Here is a 20,954-nt window from a genome sequence, read left to right as displayed (position 1 = left end):
GCATCATTGACCACCCTAGGCACCACAATGATTGGTAATTAATTGCACTAAGATAATCACATTATCCTTTGCTTCTTCAAAAGAGTCAAGTTCCTTTTCATCAAGAAGAGTCCTTGCATAAGCTGTGTCAACTGAAAGAACCCCCCCTGCGTCCCTTACTGCACTACGAGTCCTGCCAGGCAATGAGGCCTCGAGCTTACTCTCCCTGACAGGCTGAAGCAACCAATTCGGGAGTGTTTTGGCTGCGTGTATCTCTTGAATCTCTTGCCTGACAACTTCATCCATACCCTGTGGAGGTACAAAATCAGCCTGTGGCTGAATCGGGGCATGTGGATGAGGAGGGGGTTGCTGTAAATTCTGATATTTGTAGATGCTAAACGAAGAGAGAGAGAGAGAGAGTGTGCAGTACAGGACGAGTCGAAGAAGAAGTCACGTCAACTTAGATAGATAAGGTTTCTAAACACAAGTACAAAGTACTTGTATCTAGGCCTAGGACTAAGTGTCCTAGGTGTCACATAGGACTAAGTGTCCTACGTGGCATAGTAAGCACTAACACAATAAGTGCCTACACTTATGCCTACAAGGCACATACCATGGCCTATAGGGCATCACTAGAACCACCAAAAGATGGCCTACAAACCCCCCTCCATGGGATGTTCTGAAGTAACGTCTCAGAATACCTGGTAGTTTCTGGTCATGGTGGCACATGTTCATCCAAAAGCATATAGCCACCTATGAATGTACAAGGAATGTCAGATCATGTAACAAAGGGAACCAAGTGTAAAGCCTGTCGGAAGACTTCGAACTTGGGACGAGGAAGTGCCTTTGTAAACATATCTGTGATGTTGTCCTCTGTGGGAAGATAGGACAACTCTATGTCGCCTGCTGACAACCGCTCCCGAACATAATGATAGTGAACTTCAATATGCTTGGTACACGCATGAAACACTGGGTTACGCGCAATGGCCAAAGCACTCTGGCTGTCAGTGTAGACAATAGTGGAGGATGCCTGGCAAATACCAAGATCTATAAGTAAGTGTCGAAGCCAAACACACTGTACTGTAGCGGTGAAGGCTGCCGTGTACTCAGCCTCACAACTAGACGTGGCAACTGTCAGTTGCTTCTTGCTGAGCCAAGAAATACATGAATTGCCAAGCAAAAAACAATTGCCAGTATGTGACACTCTGGTGTCGGAACATCCTGCCCAGTCACTATCCGTGTAAGCATGCATGGTAAGTGAACCCTGATCACCATAGAAGAGGGCTAAATCCTGAGTGCCTCTGAGATATCTGAAGACTCTTCACTGCCTGCCAATGCTGTGAACTGGGCATGTGCATGAATCTGCTGAGCTGAGATACTGCATACTGCAAGTCAGGTCTGGTGTTACATAAATAATTAAGGCATCCAACAGCCTGCTGATAAAGAGTGATATCACATGGTGGGCTCCCATCATGAGCTGAGAATTTGAAGCCAGGGTCCACTGGAGTAGAGATTGGCTTGTAATCCTCAAACTGAAAATGATTAAGGAGCTGTCCAATATACTTGGACTGAGACATCATGATACCCCCCTCAACATGAGCAAACTGAATGCCCAAATAATAATGGAGCTGTCCCATGTCTGACATGTCAAAAATCTGCTGCATATCAGCCTTGAAAGCTGCAATTTGCTGAGTATCTGGGCCCGTGATAAGCATATCATCCACATATAAAATCAGCACTAAAAAATCAGATCCACTCCCACGGAAATAAAGAGTGGGTTCTGTGGGACTATTATGAAAACCAAGGGATAGTAAGTGTGCATGAATTTTGGCATACCATGCCCTGTGTGCCTGCTTCAAACCATAAAGGGCTTTTCTAAGCCGGCATACCTTATTTTCAGAATTAACAACCTCAAAACCAGGAGGTTGTGTGACATAGACTTCTTCCTGCAGATCCCCATGAAGAAAGGCAGTCTTGATGTCAAGTTGGTGCACTTGCCAATGATGATGGGCTGCAATGGCAATGACACATCGAATGGTAGTAATCTTGGATGTGGGAGCAAATGTCTCCTCAAAGTCAATGCCTTGTTGTTGGGCATACCCTTTTGCAACAAGACGGGCTTTGTATCGATCTATGCTGCCATCAGATTTTCTTTTTAATTTGTAGACCCACCGCGTTTCAATGGCATGCTTGCCAGGTGGGAGATCTACTAATTCCCAAGTGTCATTTTTGGCAATAGATTGTAACTCAGCTTTCATTGCATTTATCCACTCTTTGCTGTCAAAAAAATCTTTATGGCACAAAGGCTCTTCATTGCAAGCTGTAGCAAGGAGTGCAAACTCAAGAAAGTGACCATGCTGTCTATTCCCTGATCTTGTCCGGGCAGCAAAAGGCTGATCTTGTTTGCTGTCCCTCAATGTATCAAGAAGCCATCTGGGAACTTGCCTTTGCTGTCGATTAACAGCTCTTTCTTCAATGACTGCATCATGAGTAATGAGATCATTTTGTGCCGGAAGAGAAACCTGCAAATCAGCATGAGGTTGAGGCTGATTATTGCTTTGTGGAGGGCCTGCAGGAGGCGCATGTTACTGCTCAAAATCCTCTTCTGATGATGGTAGAGGTAACCAAGATTCAAAGGCATCGAACATGTCAATATCTGGCTTTGCTTTGCAGTCCACAAGAGGAGAAGCTGAATGTTCAGCAAAGATCACATCTCTACTGACAATAATCTTCCCAGTATTTGGTTGATATAACCGATACCCTCTGCTCTCCTGGCTGTAACCAATGAATATGCATTTGATTGCCTTGTCATCAAGCTTATGTCTCAGCTGAGATGGTACATGAGCATATGCAAGAGACCCAAAAACTTTCATGTGTGAAAGTGAAAGCTTCCTGCCTTTCCATGCTTCATAAGGTGTAATAGTCTTTAATGCCCGTGTAGGTGATCTATTCAGCACATAGTTGGCACACATTACTGCATCAAGCCAAAATTTATTGGGCAAAGACTTGGCCTTAAGCATGCATCTAGCCATCTCCATTGTGGACCTGTTTTTCCTTTCAGAAACAGGATTCTGCTGAGGAGTGTAAGGAGTAGTGCATGAGTGAATAATGCCCCGTGAGGAAAGAAATGCATCAAACTCCTTTGACATATACTCACCCCCCCTATCTGTGTTGAGGGCGACAAGCTTACATCCTGATTCATTCTCAACCATATTCAGCCATCTCTGAAAGCATAAGAAAACTTCAGATTTGGCCTTTAAAGGATATACCCAGCAATACCTTGTGAAATCATCAATGAGAGTCATGAAATACTTGTATCCTCCAATGGCATTTGTCCTCATTGGGCCACAGACATCACTGTGTACTAGCTGCAATTTCCTTTGTGAGAGTTTTGGACAATTCTTTTGAAAAGGAAATCGATGCATCTTACCCAAAAGACAACCCTCACACACATGTTTAGAAACTGTGTGGGTCTGAGGTACATCATTTGCCATCTGCTGTGAATGTAGCTTTGCAAGAGCTCTATGATTGAGATGGCCCATTCTCTCATGCCAAAGATGAGTTTCAGCGAGCTGTGAATCCGAAATAGCCAATGCTTCGGTAGAAAGTGCAGCTGCATGATGATCAAGGTGATAAAGCCCTTTTTGCAAAGTGCCAGTGAGAACTATGGCATTGTCATCACGAAGATCATATACTAGGCATCTGTAGCCATCAAAAATTACTCTGAAACCTGAAGTAGCAATTGCTGACATTGAAATCAAGTTGACTTCAACTCCAGGCACAAAAAGAACATTTGTCTGAGTGACAGGATGGCTGGAAATGGATGTGAGCTGCACATCTCCAACTCCTTTTACAGCATATGAAGCATTATTGGCACATGTAACAGTCCCCCCTCGAGGTGCATCAGCTAAAGAATGAAACAACTGTCTGCAAGATGTGACATGCTTGGAAGCACCACTATCAAAGTACCAGGACTGAGCATCATTAGCAGTAAAAAGTGCATCAGCTTTGGAGGGATCAAATGAGCAATGGACAGCCCATGCCCAATCATCCTGAAGAGCATGTGCATGTGAAGCATCTGATGGCTCATGGGATTCAATGGCATGTGAGGCATTAGCTGTCAATCCTGCTTTCTTTTTCTCCGAAGCAATGCGCTTCCTGCATTCTGAAATGTCATATCCAGGCTTGCGACAATAGTTGCATCTTTTCTTTTTTCCTTTATCTGCTGTATTTTTAGATGCAGGGGAGGAATTACAGCTGCTATGTGTAGAGGAATTGCAGCTGCTATGCACAGATTTTGGCTTGTTCATAGGCTTGGAAGCCTTGCCTCTTCCTGTTTGCTGTGAAGCAAATGCATGATCAAGAATAATGGCTTGTCTGTTAGCTCTACTTTGCTCTTCCTGCAAAAGCAAAGTAACAAGCTGATCAAAAGAATAGTGGTCTGGATTACCCATGGCCACTAATCGAAGGGTTGTAGCAAACCCTTGATATGTATCTGGTAGTCCATTCAATGTAGTACTGACAAGCTGTGAATTTGGCACCACTTCATCAATGTTGGCAAGCTGTTCCATGAGGTCCTTGACCTTTGTCAAATATGCATCCATTGACTCACCTTCATTCATATTCACTTCCTGTAATTGCCTTCTCAAATATGCAACACGAGCTTCATTCCGAATCTGATATAGAGAAGCCAATTTATCCCAAGCATCCTTTGCTGTCCTGCAAGAACGGATGTGTGGAATAATGATTCTCTTGCATGATAAAGCAATGCATGAATGTGCATTTGCATCTCTTGCATCCCATCTAGACTGTTCTTGAGTTGGAAGAGCAACAGCAGGAGTGCTAGAGGAAGAGGCATTAGGAGAAGTACCACCTGCAGAAGGTGCAGCAGTAGAAACAACCACTGAAGGATTAGCTGGCCTCAGATCAGCCCCAGAAACAATATTCCAAAAATGCTTTGCAACAAGAATATGTTTCATGAGATAAGACCACATCGGATAGTTGGTGCCATCCAACTTATCATCTTCACGAAGAACTCCAAATAAATCTTGATTGTTCCCAGCCATAGCAACTGTGATAACTTGTAAAAGACCTGAAAAACCAAAAGCCTCAAGGCTATCACTGCAATAAGCTGGCTGTCCCAAAAATGACAGCAAATATCAGCAAATTTCTGACCCAAATCAAAGGGCAAATGCAGATCTGACCCAAATGTGACTGTGACAGGCAATGTTCACTCCAAAAACAGCAAATTTGGCAAAAGCCCCAAATTTATTGAGGGCAAATAAGCCAAAAAGAGGGCAAATTCAGAAAAGCCCCAAATCTTGCTGAAATTTCGCAAATGTGACCCAATGTATGCAAATCTGACTCAATGTCCTGCAAATGTAACTGAATGTCCTGCAATCTGATTTAATGTACTGCAATCTGATGCAAAAACAGCAAATTTGGCAAAAGCCCCAAATTTATTTAGGGCAAATAGGCCAAAAAGAGGGCAAATGTGTGAAAGCCCCAAATTTTGCAATGTCCTGCAAAAGCCCCAAATTGCAAATGTAGATACCACTGAAAGTAAATTCGCACTTCGAAATTGTACAAAATACTCGGAGCAGGTACAAGCTGTACGGTCAGCTGTTCTCAAAGTACACGTGTACGGAATGCAGGTACAAGTTGTACGACGGCTGATCTGCAGGTGAACGTACGGAGCAGATGATCGTACGGAGCAGATGAACCTGTACAAAGCAGGTACGGTGCGAGTACACTTGTACGGAGAAGAGCGTACGGCTATCGCAGATACTTATTTTGTACGGCGGGAGTATTAAATATAGGTACAGAAGGTAGTACGGCAAAGTACAGCAAAGTACTTAATGCTTATATGGAAGTACGATGGCGCATTGCAAGTACGGCGTATGGCGAACTCCTCACCGTACGTACGGCGAACTGCTCACCGTACGTACGGCGAACTACCACTGAGTACGGAATACGTACGGAAGGTACGGCGAAGCAGGAATGCAGTACAGCGATGCAGCGTGCAGGTACAGCGCAGGTACCACTGAAGGTACGACGGAGCAAATAGCGATGAAGAGCCTCAAACTAGATCTAGGAGTGGGTCGACCAGCAGGGCAGAAAACTCTCCAATGAGCAATGGAGTACTCGGGGCTGAGGAGAGCTGGAAGGCTAGAGCAATACCTGCTCTGATACCACTGTAGATGCTAAACGAAGAGAGAGAGAGAGTGTGCAGTACAGGACGAGTCGAAGAAGAAGTCACGTCAACTTAGATAAGGTTTCTAAACACAAGTACAAAGTACTTGTATCTAGGCCTAGGACTAAGTGTCCTAGGTGTCACATAGGACTAAGTGTCCTACGTGGCATAGTAAGCACTAACACAATAAGTGCCTACACTTATGCCTACAAGGCACATACCATGGCCTATAGGGCATCACTAGAACCACCAAAAGATGGCCTACAATATTCAACATGAACCTAGCTGGGGAACCAAATGCTATTGAAAGCATCCCCTCAAAAACATCATCTAAAGAAGCTGGAATTTGAAATTCAACATGTGTATGTGCTGAATTTTCAGAGAATATAACTTCTCTACTCACAAAAATTTTGCGTGAAGAAAGATAGTAGAGACGATAGCCATTGCTTTGTGAACTATACCCCACAAAAATGCATTTAAGTGCCTTATTTGACAACTTGTGTCGAAACTCCATAGGCACGTGGGCATATGCAACACAACCAAAAACTTTGAAGTGATCCACTGAAGGTTTTCTCCCGTGCCATGCCTCATAGGGAGTGATTGTCTTCAAACCCTTTGTGGGAGTCCGATTCAAAACATAGTTGGTACACATGAGGCCTTCAAGCCAAAACCTGTGACACAACTTTTTACTGGTAAGCATGCATCTATCCATCTCCATAAGAGTGCGATTCTTCCGCTTAGCTTTGCCATTCTGTTGAGGTGTAAGCCTCACTGTAAGCTGATGCGTGATGCCTTTTTCCTTCAAAAATGCCTCAAACTCATGAGACATATACTGTCCCCCTTGATCTGTCCGAAATGTCTGCACCTTGACTCCTGTCTCATTCTCTCCCATAGCCACAAAGTGTTTGAAATGCATAAACACTTCTCATTTTGCCTTAAGACCATAGACCCAAGTGTAGTTGGTGAAGTCATCTATGAATAAAGATAACCCCCAAAAGCAAGTTTCCTCATGGGACCGTAGACATCACTGTGAATGAGCTGTAATTTGCGTGTAGCTTTCACTGCACCATCCTTCTTGAAAGGAAATCTATGCATCTTGCCAAGAATGCAACCCTCACAGAGGAGGTGACTCTAAAGGAGATATAGTGTCATTAAGCTGCCATAGCACATGTGCCCATACCTGGCATGCCATAACTCTGCACTCTGCATCGCAGCAGTGGGAATGCTCACTGATATTGCAAGATCGGATCTTTTTTCATATAAATCAAGCTGAAAAAGACCCTGATACAAAGCGCCAAACAACATCAAAGCATGGTCATTCTCTTTGTCTCTAACTGCACACTTAGCATCATCAAATACAACCTGAAATCCTCCTCTATTAAGAGAGGACACTGAAAGCAAATTCTTCTTTATGCTTGGCACATAGAGAACATCTGAAATTCTGAAATATGTGCCATCAGTGGATATGAGAATAATGTCCCCCACTCCACACACTAAATAAGAAGATGGAGGATGCAGAGATGCAAATAGGTTCTTCTTAGAAGTGATGTGCTTTGAAGAACCACTGTCAAAAGTCCAACTATTCAGTGTCTCATTGACACTGAGAGGGCATGCATCCTTTGAAAAATCATAACTGCAAGTCAAGAAAGCATAAGGGTCATCATCATTAGTGGTTGAAGCATCTGAACTACACACTAAAAAATCTCAAGTGCAAGACAGAAAGGCATGGTGCTCTTCCACAAAGTTGGCTATAACATCTCCCCCATCATGTGCATGAGGAGCTGATGCATCTGACACAGCCATACCTGAATCCCTTTTCTTTTCTTTAGCTGTGTGCTTCTTGCATTCACCAATATAATGACCCAGCTTCTTGCAGTAGTGACAAATGCCCTTCTTTTTAGGCTTATTTGCATCACCCTTAGCCTTATAAGAGAGCTGACACATCTGACATAGCCATACCTGAATCCCTTTTCTTCTCTTTAGCTATGCGCTTCTTGCATTCTCAAATATAATGACTTGGCTTCTTGTAGTAGTGACAAATGCCCTTCTTTTTCTGCTTATCTGCATCACCCTTAGCCTTATAAGAGGGCTGTCTTGAATCAGCTTTATGCTGATGTGTGGACTAATTAGCATGTTGCTTTTGCTGCCCTTTTCCCTTGGGCTTGAACTTAGAAAGCATGGCATGGTCGCCAGCCCGGGTTGCCATATTTATTCGTCCCTGCTCATCATGCAACAGAAGTCCTACCAACTCGTGAAAGTAGAGAGGATTTCTGCCCCCCCTCAATGACAAATTCAGCAAGGTGCGGAAACCAAGATAGGACTCAGGAAGAGAATTCAAAGTGGTGGTAATCATCTATGAATCCGGGACGACTTCATCAATATTCAACAGTTGCTCCCTCAAATCTTGAAGCTTTGTGAGGTGAGAATTCATGGAATCTCCCTCATCCATATGCGTATGAGAAAGCTCTCGCTAAGGAAACTCTGGCATCATTTCTTGCTGCAAACATACTCTCTAGAGATGCACAAGCTGCCTTTGATGTCTTGCATGACCGAATGTGAGGTATAATGAACCTCTTGACAGAGAGAGAAATCATTGATAGAGCTTGTGCGTCTCTAGAATCCCATCTTTTCTACTCTGCTGTGGGAGCTCCTAGAGCAACAGCTCCAACTACTTGTGCTGCATTTTGACCTCTACCCCTGCCTCCAACTGTAGGAGTGACAGGTGTGGCCACTGTATCTGGTCTTGCTTCATATCCATTGACATAATCCCAAGGATGTCTGCCAACCAACATATTGCGAACTATAAAACTCCACAAGGAGTAGTTGGTGCCATCCAACTTATCCTCCTGTGTGAGGACTCCCAACACCTCATTGGGGTTGTTCTGAGCCATTTTTGCCAGACAAACTCAGAAATACAGCAAACTGAACAAGTAAAATCCCTTCCTGGGATGCAAAATGCAAGTAAAATCTGCCAAAGAAAATATGCCCACAATGACAAATACTGTCACAGCCTATCAAAGGCTCAAAATGCACCACAATGCTCTGTAAAATGCCCAAAAATCTGCAAATAGCAAAAAATGGCAAAAGTCTGTAAATTGACTCGTATTGAGTCCAGAACTGCTTGCAAACTTCTAAAATGCTCGTTTACCTGCAAACTTGCAACCCAAATGCAAAAGCCCCCATTTCTTGTGGGACATTGCATACAAAAGAGGGCAAAAATGGTATGAAAGCCCCAAATGTTGCACAATTTGCACTCTGCCTGCAAAAGCCTCAAATTTCACTGCAAAATTGCAGTGTAATTGCAAAAGCCCCAAATTTCTTCAACACCTACAGACCAACTGCAATGTCTGCCCAAAAATTGCATAAGAGCACTTCAAAAAATGCAATGTGCCTCCAAATAGCTCAAAAGCCCCAATTTCTCTGCAAAGAGAAGAACCTGCAAAGGAAAACCTGCAAAGTAATCCTGCAAGAAGATCCTGCAAGGAAAATCTTCACAAAGTACTGACGCCAACAAAAGGTAGAAGGGCTTGCAAAATGTACGAAAATTCGTACTTTGTACGGACGTCTGACGCAGCTTGTACGGACAGAATGACGACCTGTTTGTATGGACAGCAGATTCGAAATCCGTACAGCGTACAGATGTTGAACGGCTGCTTATGCACATGTGTACGACGGCAGGTTTGGATGGTGCAGGACTAGTAGTGTGTAGAAACTGCAGTACGACGCAGGTATGCTGAGAGCTGGAGGTCAGGCAGGGTGAACTTGCTGTGATACCAAATGTGAGAAAATTGGAAGCAAGAGCAAGAGTGAAAGTAGAGAGTGAGCTGAACGTAGGTCACTCCCAAAGTGTACTGAATGAAGTGTAGTACAATGAAAGAGATGAGGGTTTTATCTGTGACAAAACCCTATCTAATCACTAACTGTCGTTAGAGATTAGACTATGGTTAGGGTGAAAAACCTCTAAGAGGGAAAAGTGCCCCTATCCCACTTATTACATTACATTGGCCACCGCCTAGAATATAATAATAATTCTAAAAGGCCTCTAAAGGGCCTCTAAAATAGCCCTTTTCCCCCTTCATTACAGTAACACCCTCCATTTGCAGAGTATACACTGGAGTCGGGTGTTTGATTCTCCTTTGGCACATCTTCAACCTAGAAAGGCGTGCTTTCTGCACCGCTTGGGGACTTCTACGGTGAATGTTGTAGTGGATGCTCAGGGCTGCGTCCTTTCTTTTCCTCAAGCTAGGAGGCAGTTTTGCTTGGGTTTACATCACAGGCCTATTTGGCATATTCTTTCAGATATGTTGCAACCTTTTCTGCCGATCCCTCATTTGTTTATTTCTCTTCTACTTTTGTATTGTAGGTTTGACAGAGCGCTCCTGGGCTATTCTTCATTTTCGTTTGTTGATCTTTCGGCTAAGAAAAATTATCTTCTTTTACTTCCGCAACCATGGATTCAAGAGCATGCAATCATTTATGGCATCTCAATGAGCCACTTGCTTCGTGGAAGGGTTGTCTTCGACATATTTAGGCCAGAAAGCTTCCTCTCACGCAGCATGTTTTCTTATGGTGATCTTTGGTGGGAACCTTACCGCTTGGATATTTATTGGCTGCTAGGACATATGGTCCCCTTGGCATGCCTTGTCTGTTCACATCCTAGCTAGTCTGTGCAATATGTTTTCTGGACTTGTCCTATAGCCCCTGATTTTCTTTTTTGGCTGAGAGCTAGTCTTCGTACTCATTTTTCGGGAATGTCTTTTGGCATGCACTTTTGGTTATTTGGCAAATATTCCTCCAAGCTAAACTATGATTAGTTCTTCTCTTGGTGCTGTTACAGGGTGTCATGGTCACTATATCGTGCTCGTAACATTTGATTATACGAGCACTCTCAGTTGGATATTTATCATTTCTTTCGTTCCTTCTTACATTGATCTCTGCACGATGCACATTCTCTTGAAGACCTTCCTTTGGCCCAGTTAGAAGTCTTTTACTAAGGTCCAAGTAGTAGCTATCTCATTTTGAGACAGCTATGAGTGTATATCTTTTCTAATGAATACTCTTTCTTATCCACACAAAAAATGTGTGTGTGTGTGTGTGTTTTATTTGCCTCTGATCCTATTCACCAAGGCAGACCTTGCTTCTTTCATGTCTGCCATTATGGAAATCTTCTAGCGTTCCAAACATAGCAGAAAAAGTATCAGACTGCATCAACTTTGTTCTCCTAAAATGCATGATGGTTTGAACATCACGAATATCCAGGTGCACATCCTTGCTCATAGGGGGAAAATGTTGCTGCAATTTCTGCAAGGTGATTAGCCTTGGGCTCTTTGGTCACTGGCAAATCAATTACTGGGATTTTTTACTTGGTCCCATTGATGGCACTTTGCCTGGCTGCCCTTTGGTCTCCAGTTTGCTTCTTGATTGGAAGCACATCCTTTCTCAAGTCCACACTAGAAGCTACAAAAATATATAATGTAACTATACATACGAACATAAGGTTATATATAGTGAAAAATTTGAAGGGGGATGAATGGGTTAGGAACATTAAATTAAGAAAGGAAAACGAGACCTTTTAGCAACCTTTAATAGAAGCCATAATAGATAAAAAGGAAATGCAAAAAGAACCCAATACAACCATAGGAAAATTAAAACCGTATATACCAACAACCACATATAAGTATATATATATAACACATACACGCTTTATATGTATATGTATATAGAGTAGATGAGAGAAAGAGAAAGAAGGAGAGATAAAGAGAACGCATTCGGGGAGCAACATAGAACATTAGATAGATTAACAAGTATATATGGTCGACAGTCTTTGCTCGGTAATTCCTTGTGAGCTGAAAGCATTCACTGGTCGACAGTTTTTCAATCTCCATTGGCTTTACAGGAACCTCACCGTTCCTATTTTATTTCTTTTAAGGGCATCAATTCTGTTGCTGATGTTATTCATGATGATGGCTCTGTCATGCCTTTTTCTCTGGCAGCTACACGGTATGGCTTGGGCTCTCATTATCGTGCTTTGTGGCAACAAGTTGCTTGTATACTTTCGCCTTTTGTTCCGATTCCTCCTTTGGAACTTCAGGACAGGTTGGAGGATTAGACTTTGACCTCACGAGGATCCTCTTCTTGCCCTTTGACGCTATCTCAGATTACGATTGCCTGAATTGTAGAAAATCCTTTTGCCTCAACCTTGGGTTTTAGAGAAAGGCAATTCTATTTGGCGAATGCATCGCCCAGCCAAGCTGTGGAGAAAGAGATCACAATAGCTTTGGGCCTACAAAACTCCTCTTCGGTACCAGGTTTTCTTCTGGCGAGTGCTTTTGGGCATTCTTAGACATGTTGGCTCGTAGACATATTTTGCTTGATACATATGAGAAAAGATCCAATCTTGCACTTTCAGTGAGAGCACTCCCACTGCTGTGATGCAGAATGCGGAGTTATGGCATGCTAGGTATGGGCACATGAGCTATGGCAGCTTAATGACACTTCAAAAGCATGCTATGGTTGATGCATTGCCTCCTTTGGAGTCACCTCCTCCTCATGCATGTGAGGGTTGCATCCTTGGCAAGATGCATAGATTTCCTTCTAAGAAAAATGGTGCAGTGAGAGCTACACGTAAATTACAGCTCATCCACAATGATGTCTATGGTCCCATGAGGACACCTGCTTTTGGTGGTTATCTCTAATATGCTACATTCATAGATGACTTCACCAATTACACTTGGCTCTATGGTCTTAAGGCAAAATCAGAATTGTTTATGCATTTCAAACACTTTGTGGCTATGGTTGAGAATGAGACAGGACTCAAGGTGCAAACACTTTGCACAGATCGTTAAAATTTCCAACATTTTGTTACAAATGATCATTTTATCTTGTAAGCTATGTAGAAAAAATGAAAGACACCTCATTGAGTCCTGCCAAAAGATTGACAATCAATTAAAAAAATTTTGTGCAAAGGAAAATAGAAATTCTTGGCTCAATATGTACAGGGAGTTTTCGCTTTACATTTGAGGCTTGAGCTTTCTCTTTTGCACCCCTATGGAAGGATCACATTGCTGTTTTGACAAGTCGTGGTCCTTTTATTTTCAGCTGTCCTCTTTCTCATTTCAAGGACAAGAGTAGGTTTCGTACTGTTGATTTCTGATTGCTGAATCTTTTCATTTGGTCTGCTTGATAACTGTTTTGTACGCCATTTGTATAATTTTAAAAATACCATTTTAAATTAAGATACTTGAAATTGAAGTCCTGAATTGGTAAGTACTTGCATTACGTCGATCAAATAAGGGTGCATTAGGAGGTGGAAGAGATGAGGTGCATGCAGCCTCCTTACTGTCTTTAGTGACCTATTCTTACACATACCAAAAATATCTACCACATTGAACGTGGGACTCTCTTAAAACATCCTAAGACTCAGTGAAAACCTACTTTTGTGCTAAATATGATAGAAGTTATTTTTTGGTGCTTCTTACAGACATAATCCTTCGACTGCTAAGGTGGCTTAGCGTTGGTTATAGATTTGAAGTGATGCAAACAATATTAGGAGTGATAAGGCATCTTTTTGCAGGATATTCTCAGCTTAAGTGGGCGTGCTAGCTTTAGCTCATTGTCAACTGAAGCAGGGCGTTCTCAATCTAAAAAAGGACCTGGTGATTCATTTGTAGGAATGCATTGCATATTCGACCAAGTGAAATGTTCAGGTCAGTTGTTGCATGGAAAGTTGTGCATGTTCATGTCCTGTTATGCAGCATAGTGTTAACAATGTTAGCCCTTGATGTGGGTAAGTCGTGCTTAACTCTGTGTCTTGCCTCTCATAAAATGCTGTACTAACGGCGGACCTTTTTGTATCATTCAGTTAATGTTGTTAGGTTTGGACATCGAAGTTTAGAGCTGCTGGGATTTGGTGCATCTGATGGAAGACTTGCATTATGCACTGTTGCAGATCCTCCAGGGATCTTGCATCATTTGGAAGGGCACTCAAAGAGCATCACAGGCAATTTTTTGTTCTTGATAATTTCTGTCTGATTGCAATTTAAGTGCTTGCTTCTTTTGTTAATTAATGTTTTTTGGCAGATTTTGATTGGTCATTGAACAATATATATTTATGTTCTTCATCAATGGATCGAAGTGTACGGATTTGGGACGTTGAAAATGGACATTGTGTACGAGTTGTGTATGGTAATTCTGAACAGCTGTGTGTACGATTCCATCCTGTGAGTAATCATAGCGATTGCCAGTTATCTATCTTGTTTGGTAAGAGGTTTGGGCATCTCTCACAGGCCACATTGTTAGAAATTATTGATATATGGTGTTCTCCACGTAAGTTGTGCTCATGCAGGCTAATGATTTTTGCAAAAGACATTCTTTTTAAGCTAGATACAAGTTCAGTCACAAAGTAATTGTCCTTGGAATGCCTATTCCCTTTAGTAGTCAGTGCAATGCATTAAAACAGATAATGTCCTTGAAAACAAGCCCATCATTAGAAGAAAATTTGGGAGAGAAAGTGACAAGACCATTTGAGATGATAATTGCGGAGAGCCTTCTAGCCAACAAGCAATGAACCTAAAGAGAAATGAAAATTGAGGCGGCAAAAAATTGCTGTTCAACTAGTAGCTGGATAGGAGGATATATTTTCAGGCTGAAAGGAAATGTGTGAAGTCTAGTAAAACATTCCACACCAACCTCAAAAAACTTCCAGAACTAAGCGGTTGTGGATGACACAAGGATGGGACAACCAATTTACTAACAGCTGTACCAAACTATTGCTCCAAATCTCATATTGCACACATAGTAATTTGACACCTAGAGAAATATAATTCATGGCTGTATCCTTCTCTGTGTTCTGGTGTTCATAGTGTGATTCTCTGGGTTTTTCTCTAGTGCTTGTATAAAAGGAGTTGCCATAATATGCATAGATCGCTTTAACTAAGCAGACACTGCATAGGCTACGTTGAAGCTTGAATTGTCTTGGGTGCTTTTTGTGTCTTCTTTCCAGTATCCTGTGGCATTGTCAATCCTTGAGACTGCCTTTTTTTGTTGAAAAGATCCTTCATATTAAGCAAAAGAAAAATAACTAGCACATAAAAACCCGAAAAATCCATGGTTAACAAAATCCCAAGTAATCTATGGAGGAAAAATGATGGTCGTCTGATTCTGAGCATTCTCCTCATGACGTAATCCTCAAGAAGAGGTTTATTCGCACTATAGACCCCTTCAAGGCTTTGTGAGTCCCATTCTAACTCCAGTTCTTTCAATTTCAATTCCACCAGTATTTTTTGCACCCGGTCAAAACTTCAATGATTTTGACTGACCACATTCTTTCTTCTTGGTCTTATACAAATATTTAACTTTGGGGGCTCTATCCTTGGGAATTCTACTACAAGCAAGGCTTGCACAATTGCTAAGACTTTTCATATATTTTCCCTTCTACAGATTGGGTGAGGAAGTAATGAGGGGAAATGAGGGGGATGGGCTTGATGAGTTTTTGTGTGTGCCTGCGCGTGCGTATGTGTGCAGGAGCTAGCATCATGATACAAGGAGGAATGAAGAAGCGAAGCATAATGCACCTCAAATTTTTTATTTTTGTTTTGGGTTAGCTTGCTGTGTTGTCTACACTTCCTTATCCAGGTAGCAATTCCAATAGAGGGATCATTGCTGGTACTCAACTTCTGTGTTGATATAACTCATAATTCATTTTAAGTTTTATGTGCTAATGCCATAGACTTTCCAATCAAATTGTCTATATATTGAAATTGTCATGATCAAGTCTATTTTTCAAATTTTTGAAGATGAATGATTTAAACGGTATATTAAATTTGTTTGCAAAAATGTTGAGTGCTTCAATTTTGCAGGTGAACAACAATTTCCTGCTTGTTGGAAATGCCAAAAAAGAACTGAATGTAAGATACTTTTGTGCCCTTTAATCGTCTTTGAGATTTTTATGTTCTGATTAATACAGTATGCTTTGTCATGCATTTTAAAGCCTACTTTTAAATTAATCTTGATGTTTACTGCATGCATTTGATTGATTGCAAAATTAATTCGTTGCTTTTTTATGGTTTTAAGGCATATAGATGATTCAAGGGTTTGAGTGTTGCATGGTCTAGCACCAAAATAGTGGGGTTGGGAATGCTCCTTGGAGCTGGTAGCGTTTTTATAAGTTGTGGGTAGTTGCGACTGTGATATCAGGTTCATGTGCTTTCTGGCTCTGCTGCTACAGTTCTTATTCAACATGATCTTGTTGAACCGTCTCCTTTCAAAATAAAGGCTTTTGAGGGTTTTTTGATAATGTATGGTATTGTCGTCTCGGGTTTGAGTCCTATTTTGTGTAAAAATCCGAGCTTTGGACATGTTTATTCTGACTTTTGGTATGGTTAAGTGTAATCCTCTGCCTTGCTTTTTAATCTACTGGCACAATCCAAGGCATGTCCTCCTTTGCTACATATATGTAATATCTCTTGATGGCAACTTGACACTGAGGACCTTGTTGTCACACCCAAGACCGTGAGGTTAGACGACATACCAAAGAAGAAGTCACGGGCTAATTATTATTCAGCTGGCAACTAACCTTGCTTCCTCTTCCATCTTGAAAATGCACGACTGTCAAGCTCCATGCAGTTTTTGCAAAGGTGATACTTCCAAAGCATGCCTCCACAATGTCAAATGCATTGCAAGGGAGAGACAATCCATTTTGAGGAAGATGGAATAACTCCACAATTTCTGCAAAGAAGGACAAAAGAGTCAGCTTTGCATTTGACCCAAGAAGCTCAAAGATAGGAGTGCAGAGTATGAACAGAGAAGAGCAAGCATGCCCTTCCACCCTTCCAGCAGCAAGGTGAAATGAGTCATCTATTCCAATAGGGAGGAGGAGTTACAGAGCATCTCTACGATGAAGGCGAGGGGAAGAAGGTGATGGATCAAACAAGGGTAGTAGACTCGGTCCTATGACTTCAACTAAGGGTAAGCTTTGCAAAGCATAAATTTTGTTAGCCGGTGGACGGAGCTCTTCTTGATTATGACGATTAGCTATACAATGGAAGGGCCGCTGCTAAAGGCACCTGTGGATGGACTAAGGGTCAAGAACCCTCGTGTTTTGTGAGGACGTTCCTTTATGAAATTCATGTTCATACATTTCCTTTCAATGGAACTAATGTGTTACACAGGGCTCATGTGATCAAGGTGAAAAGAGGACTAGCAATCACCTTGCAGAGAGGAGTGACGATAGGACCTTGGCTACTTTAAGAGAAAGGTAGTGATAACTGGTGCTTTGGGACAACATGGCTTTTGATAAAATGGGTGATGATATAACATTTGATCACTTTTTAACACCATGGACTTGGTCAATATGAGTGATAGCAGTGAGAACTTTGTCCCTTGTCACCTTGGCAATAGAGGACAAAGGGGGTCCTTGGACACAGAACGTCAAAATGTTGCTCATAGGGGGGACACATGAGAACCTTAGTCACACATCAGTAACAAGAAGACTTGCTGAAACCATTGAGTAGAGGATCCCAAAGACATTCTTAATCACACATTTCTTGACAAGAGATAGAGATAGTTTTGTCACCAAAAATGTGACAACAAGAACATATGTTTTGGTTACAACAGAGAATTCAGTCACAAAAATGTGACAATTGTGATTTCATCACAACAATGTGCAACGTGACTCTGGTAAAAAATGTGTAACACCGTTCTTGACACAAGAAGAAGGGGTTTTGGTCAAGGTAACCAGGAAGATCTTGGTCACCTAGCCTGGGAAGGGAACAAAGAGGTTTGGTGTTACCACAGCTTTAGTGTCATAGTGAGGTTTGGTGTCACTTCAGCTTGGGTGGAACAATGTGCACATCCACTAAAAGAGAGCAGTTTTTTTTCTCGAAATAATATTCTATTAAGGGAAAAAAGTGAGAAATCACCAGACAGAAGTGACCTCCCTTAACAAGATTTATGAGCTTAACTTTGTTACAAACTGGCAACATGCATGGTATAAACAAACGCGACATACTTTGTAGAGGGATACACAACACAACTAAGGCACTGTTGTCCGACTAAGGATAACTATTGTCCGAGACGGCTTCTGATTCCAAGGTCTGCACATGGGCCCAGCCGTGGGGTCTCCCAAAATTTGTCTTATGCACCAGCACAGCTGGAAGATGATTTGCCACGTCCCTCATATTGCTTGAGCTTCAACTCACTCTTGCTCATAGTCGCAACTGATTAGCAACATGAGTTTCTTCTTTGCGATCCTATAAGGTCCACAACGTCTAGGAAATGCCTTATGTTTACCATCTCTTAGTTGAGGTCTTCTTGAACCCCTCTTGGTTCCATTGGGTTCATGATAGGCTTGGCTGCGTTTTTGGACAGCAAGGTTGCCCATTGCTCTCTACACCTCCTCCACTTCCTCTTTTCACATACTCTCCACCCCTCTCCTTCTCCTATACTCTGTGAGAAGGGGAGAGAGCAAAGTGAGAGCAAGAAGCAGGAGAGAGAGTGAGCTGAAAACGTAGTTGCAAATAGATGAGAGAGATACAACTGAAATAGAGTGATGGGTTTTGTCTAAGTGACAAAACCTTATCACTCACTAACCATAGTTAGTAAACTAACTGTGGTTAGGGGGAAGAACCTCTAAGTGAGGGAAAAGTGCCCCTAACCTACTTATTACATTACATTGGTCACTGCTAAATTATAGCAATAATTCTAACACCCCCCTGCAGTGCCAATGTCATGTACAAGGAAATGATTAATCACCAAAAGGAGATAAGTTCAGGGCACTGCGAAATGCCTCAAACTTTTCACGTGGAAGTGCTTTGGTGAAAATGTCTGCAACGTTGTCATGTGTTGACACATAGATCATGCTGATCTCTCCTGCATGCAACTTCTCTCTGACGTAGTGATAGTGAACCTCAATGTGCTTCGTGCGAGCATGAAACACAGGATTCTTTGCCACTGCAATAGCACTCTGACTATCAGTGAGAATTGGAGAAGGACCCTTCAATGAAAGATGAAGATCAACAAATAAACAACACAGCGAAACACATGCAACTGTCGCTGTGAAAGCTGCCCTGTACTCAGCTTCACATGAAGAGGTAGCCACTGTAGATTGTTTCTTGCTCAACCAAGAAATACAAGCTTTACCCAAAAAGAAATAATTGTCACTTGTGGACTGCCTAGTGTCATAATCTCCAGCCCAATCTGAGTCACTGTAGGCATGCATCTGCAAGTCACCCCCCTTGGGAAACATCAAGCCAAAAGACTTGGTACCTTGCAAATAACGGAAGATGTGTTTTACAGCCTGCCAATGCATAGTCTTTGGGCTGTGCATATATATGCTCACCTGGGAAACTGCAAATTGAATATCAGGTCGTGTATTGCAGAGATAAATGAGGCATCCAACAGCCTGACTGTAGAGTGTGACATCAAATGATTCACCTGCTTCATGCATTGTAAGCTTCAGCCCCGGCTCCATGGGAGTAGCTATGGGCTTACAATCGTGCATGTTGAATCTGTCCAAGAGTTTTTGCACATACTTGGATTGAGACATACCGATGCCACTTTGCTCTTGAGTGAACTGGATCCCCAAATGAAAGTGTAGCAGCCCCAAATCTGACATGTCAAAAGTGGTCTGCAATTCAGCTTTAAAATCTGCAATATTTTCTTCATTTGACCCTGTGAGCAGTAAGTCATCTACATAAAGAATGATGACTAAAATATCCCCCCCATCCTTCTTGATGTAGAGGGTGCTTTCAGTTGGACTGTTGTGCAGCCCCTTGCTAGTCAGAAAGGCATGAATCTTTGCATACCATGCACGTGGGGCTTGTTTCAGCCCATACAAAGCTTTGTTCAGCTTGCATACCTGAAGTGCATTTCCTGAAATTTGAAAGCCTGGAGGTTGTTTGACATAAACCTCTTCCAATAAGTCTCCATTAAGGAAGGCTGTTTTTATGTCCAACTGATGGACATTCCACTGAAAATTTGCAGCCATTGCAATAACTAACCGGATGGTTGTCATTCTGGATGTAGGAGCAAAAGTCTCCTCATAGTCTATGCCCTTTTTCTGAGCATATCCTTTTGCGACCAGCCTTGCCTTGTACCTGTCAATGGTGCCATCGGGCTTTCTTTTAACTTTGAAAACCCACCGTGTACCTATGGCATGTTTACCTGGTGGCAAATCGACAACTTCCCATGTCTGATTTTTCTCAATGGACTGCAACTTATCCTGCATGGCATTCATCCAATGCACATTATCCTGTGCCTCTTCAAATATCTCAGGTTCCTCCTGATCAAGAAGAGTACCTGCATAAGCTGATTCAACTGAAAGAGCACCTCCCCCGTGCCTTACTGCACTCCGAGTTCTGCCAGGTAATGGAGCATCAATTTTACTCTCCCTGAGAGTCTGTAACAGCCAATTTGGGACTGTTTTTGCTGCATATATATCTGCAATTTCTTGCTTAACAACCTCTTCCACGGCTTGTGGAGGTGGTATGGCATCCTGTGGCTGAATCGGAGCATGTGGAGGTATCTGAAAATTCTGATTTTCATCAGATATATCAGCAGGGGAACCCAAGGCAATGGGTAGTAACCCTTCAAAGACATCACCGGAAGAAGAAGGCATATCAAATTCAGCTTGAGTGTGAGCTGAATTTTCTGAAAATATTACATCTCTACTGACAAAAATCTTTCGTGTGACAGGATTGTAGAGACGGTAGCCCTTGCTCTCTGCACTGTACCCAACAAAAATGCATTTGATTGTCTTATCAGACAACTTATGCCGAAAATCAAC

At 42.2% G+C, this 20,954-nt stretch overlaps 1 protein-coding gene across 4 annotated transcripts in view; it reads left to right on the top strand.

The window, feature by feature from the left end:
* Positions 1-20,954, top strand: part of LOC147886100 (Transducin/WD40 repeat-like superfamily protein) — a 95,490-nt gene that overhangs the window by 63,511 nt on the left and 11,025 nt on the right. For 3 of the 4 annotated variants that reach the window (XM_087395870.1, XM_087395872.1, XM_087395869.1), the window contains exons 4-7: positions 13,746-13,878; positions 14,034-14,171; positions 14,252-14,391; positions 16,030-16,077. In XM_087395870.1, the coding sequence (XP_087251996.1) occupies positions 13,746-13,878; positions 14,034-14,171; positions 14,252-14,391; positions 16,030-16,077 (459 nt within the window). The remainder of the gene's footprint in view (positions 1-13,745; positions 13,879-14,033; positions 14,172-14,251; positions 14,392-16,029; positions 16,078-20,954) is intronic. The other variant, XM_087395871.1, reaches the window with a different exon arrangement.

Source organism: Dipteris shenzhenensis, chromosome 24 (genome assembly GCF_047967505.1).
Source record: "Dipteris shenzhenensis isolate YYH24624 ecotype China chromosome 24, Dip_SZ_1.0, whole genome shotgun sequence".
NCBI lineage: Eukaryota > Viridiplantae > Streptophyta > Polypodiopsida > Gleicheniales > Dipteridaceae > Dipteris > Dipteris shenzhenensis.
Note: the sequence above shows the minus strand (reverse complement) of the source record. Positions and strands in the feature narration are given on the sequence as shown.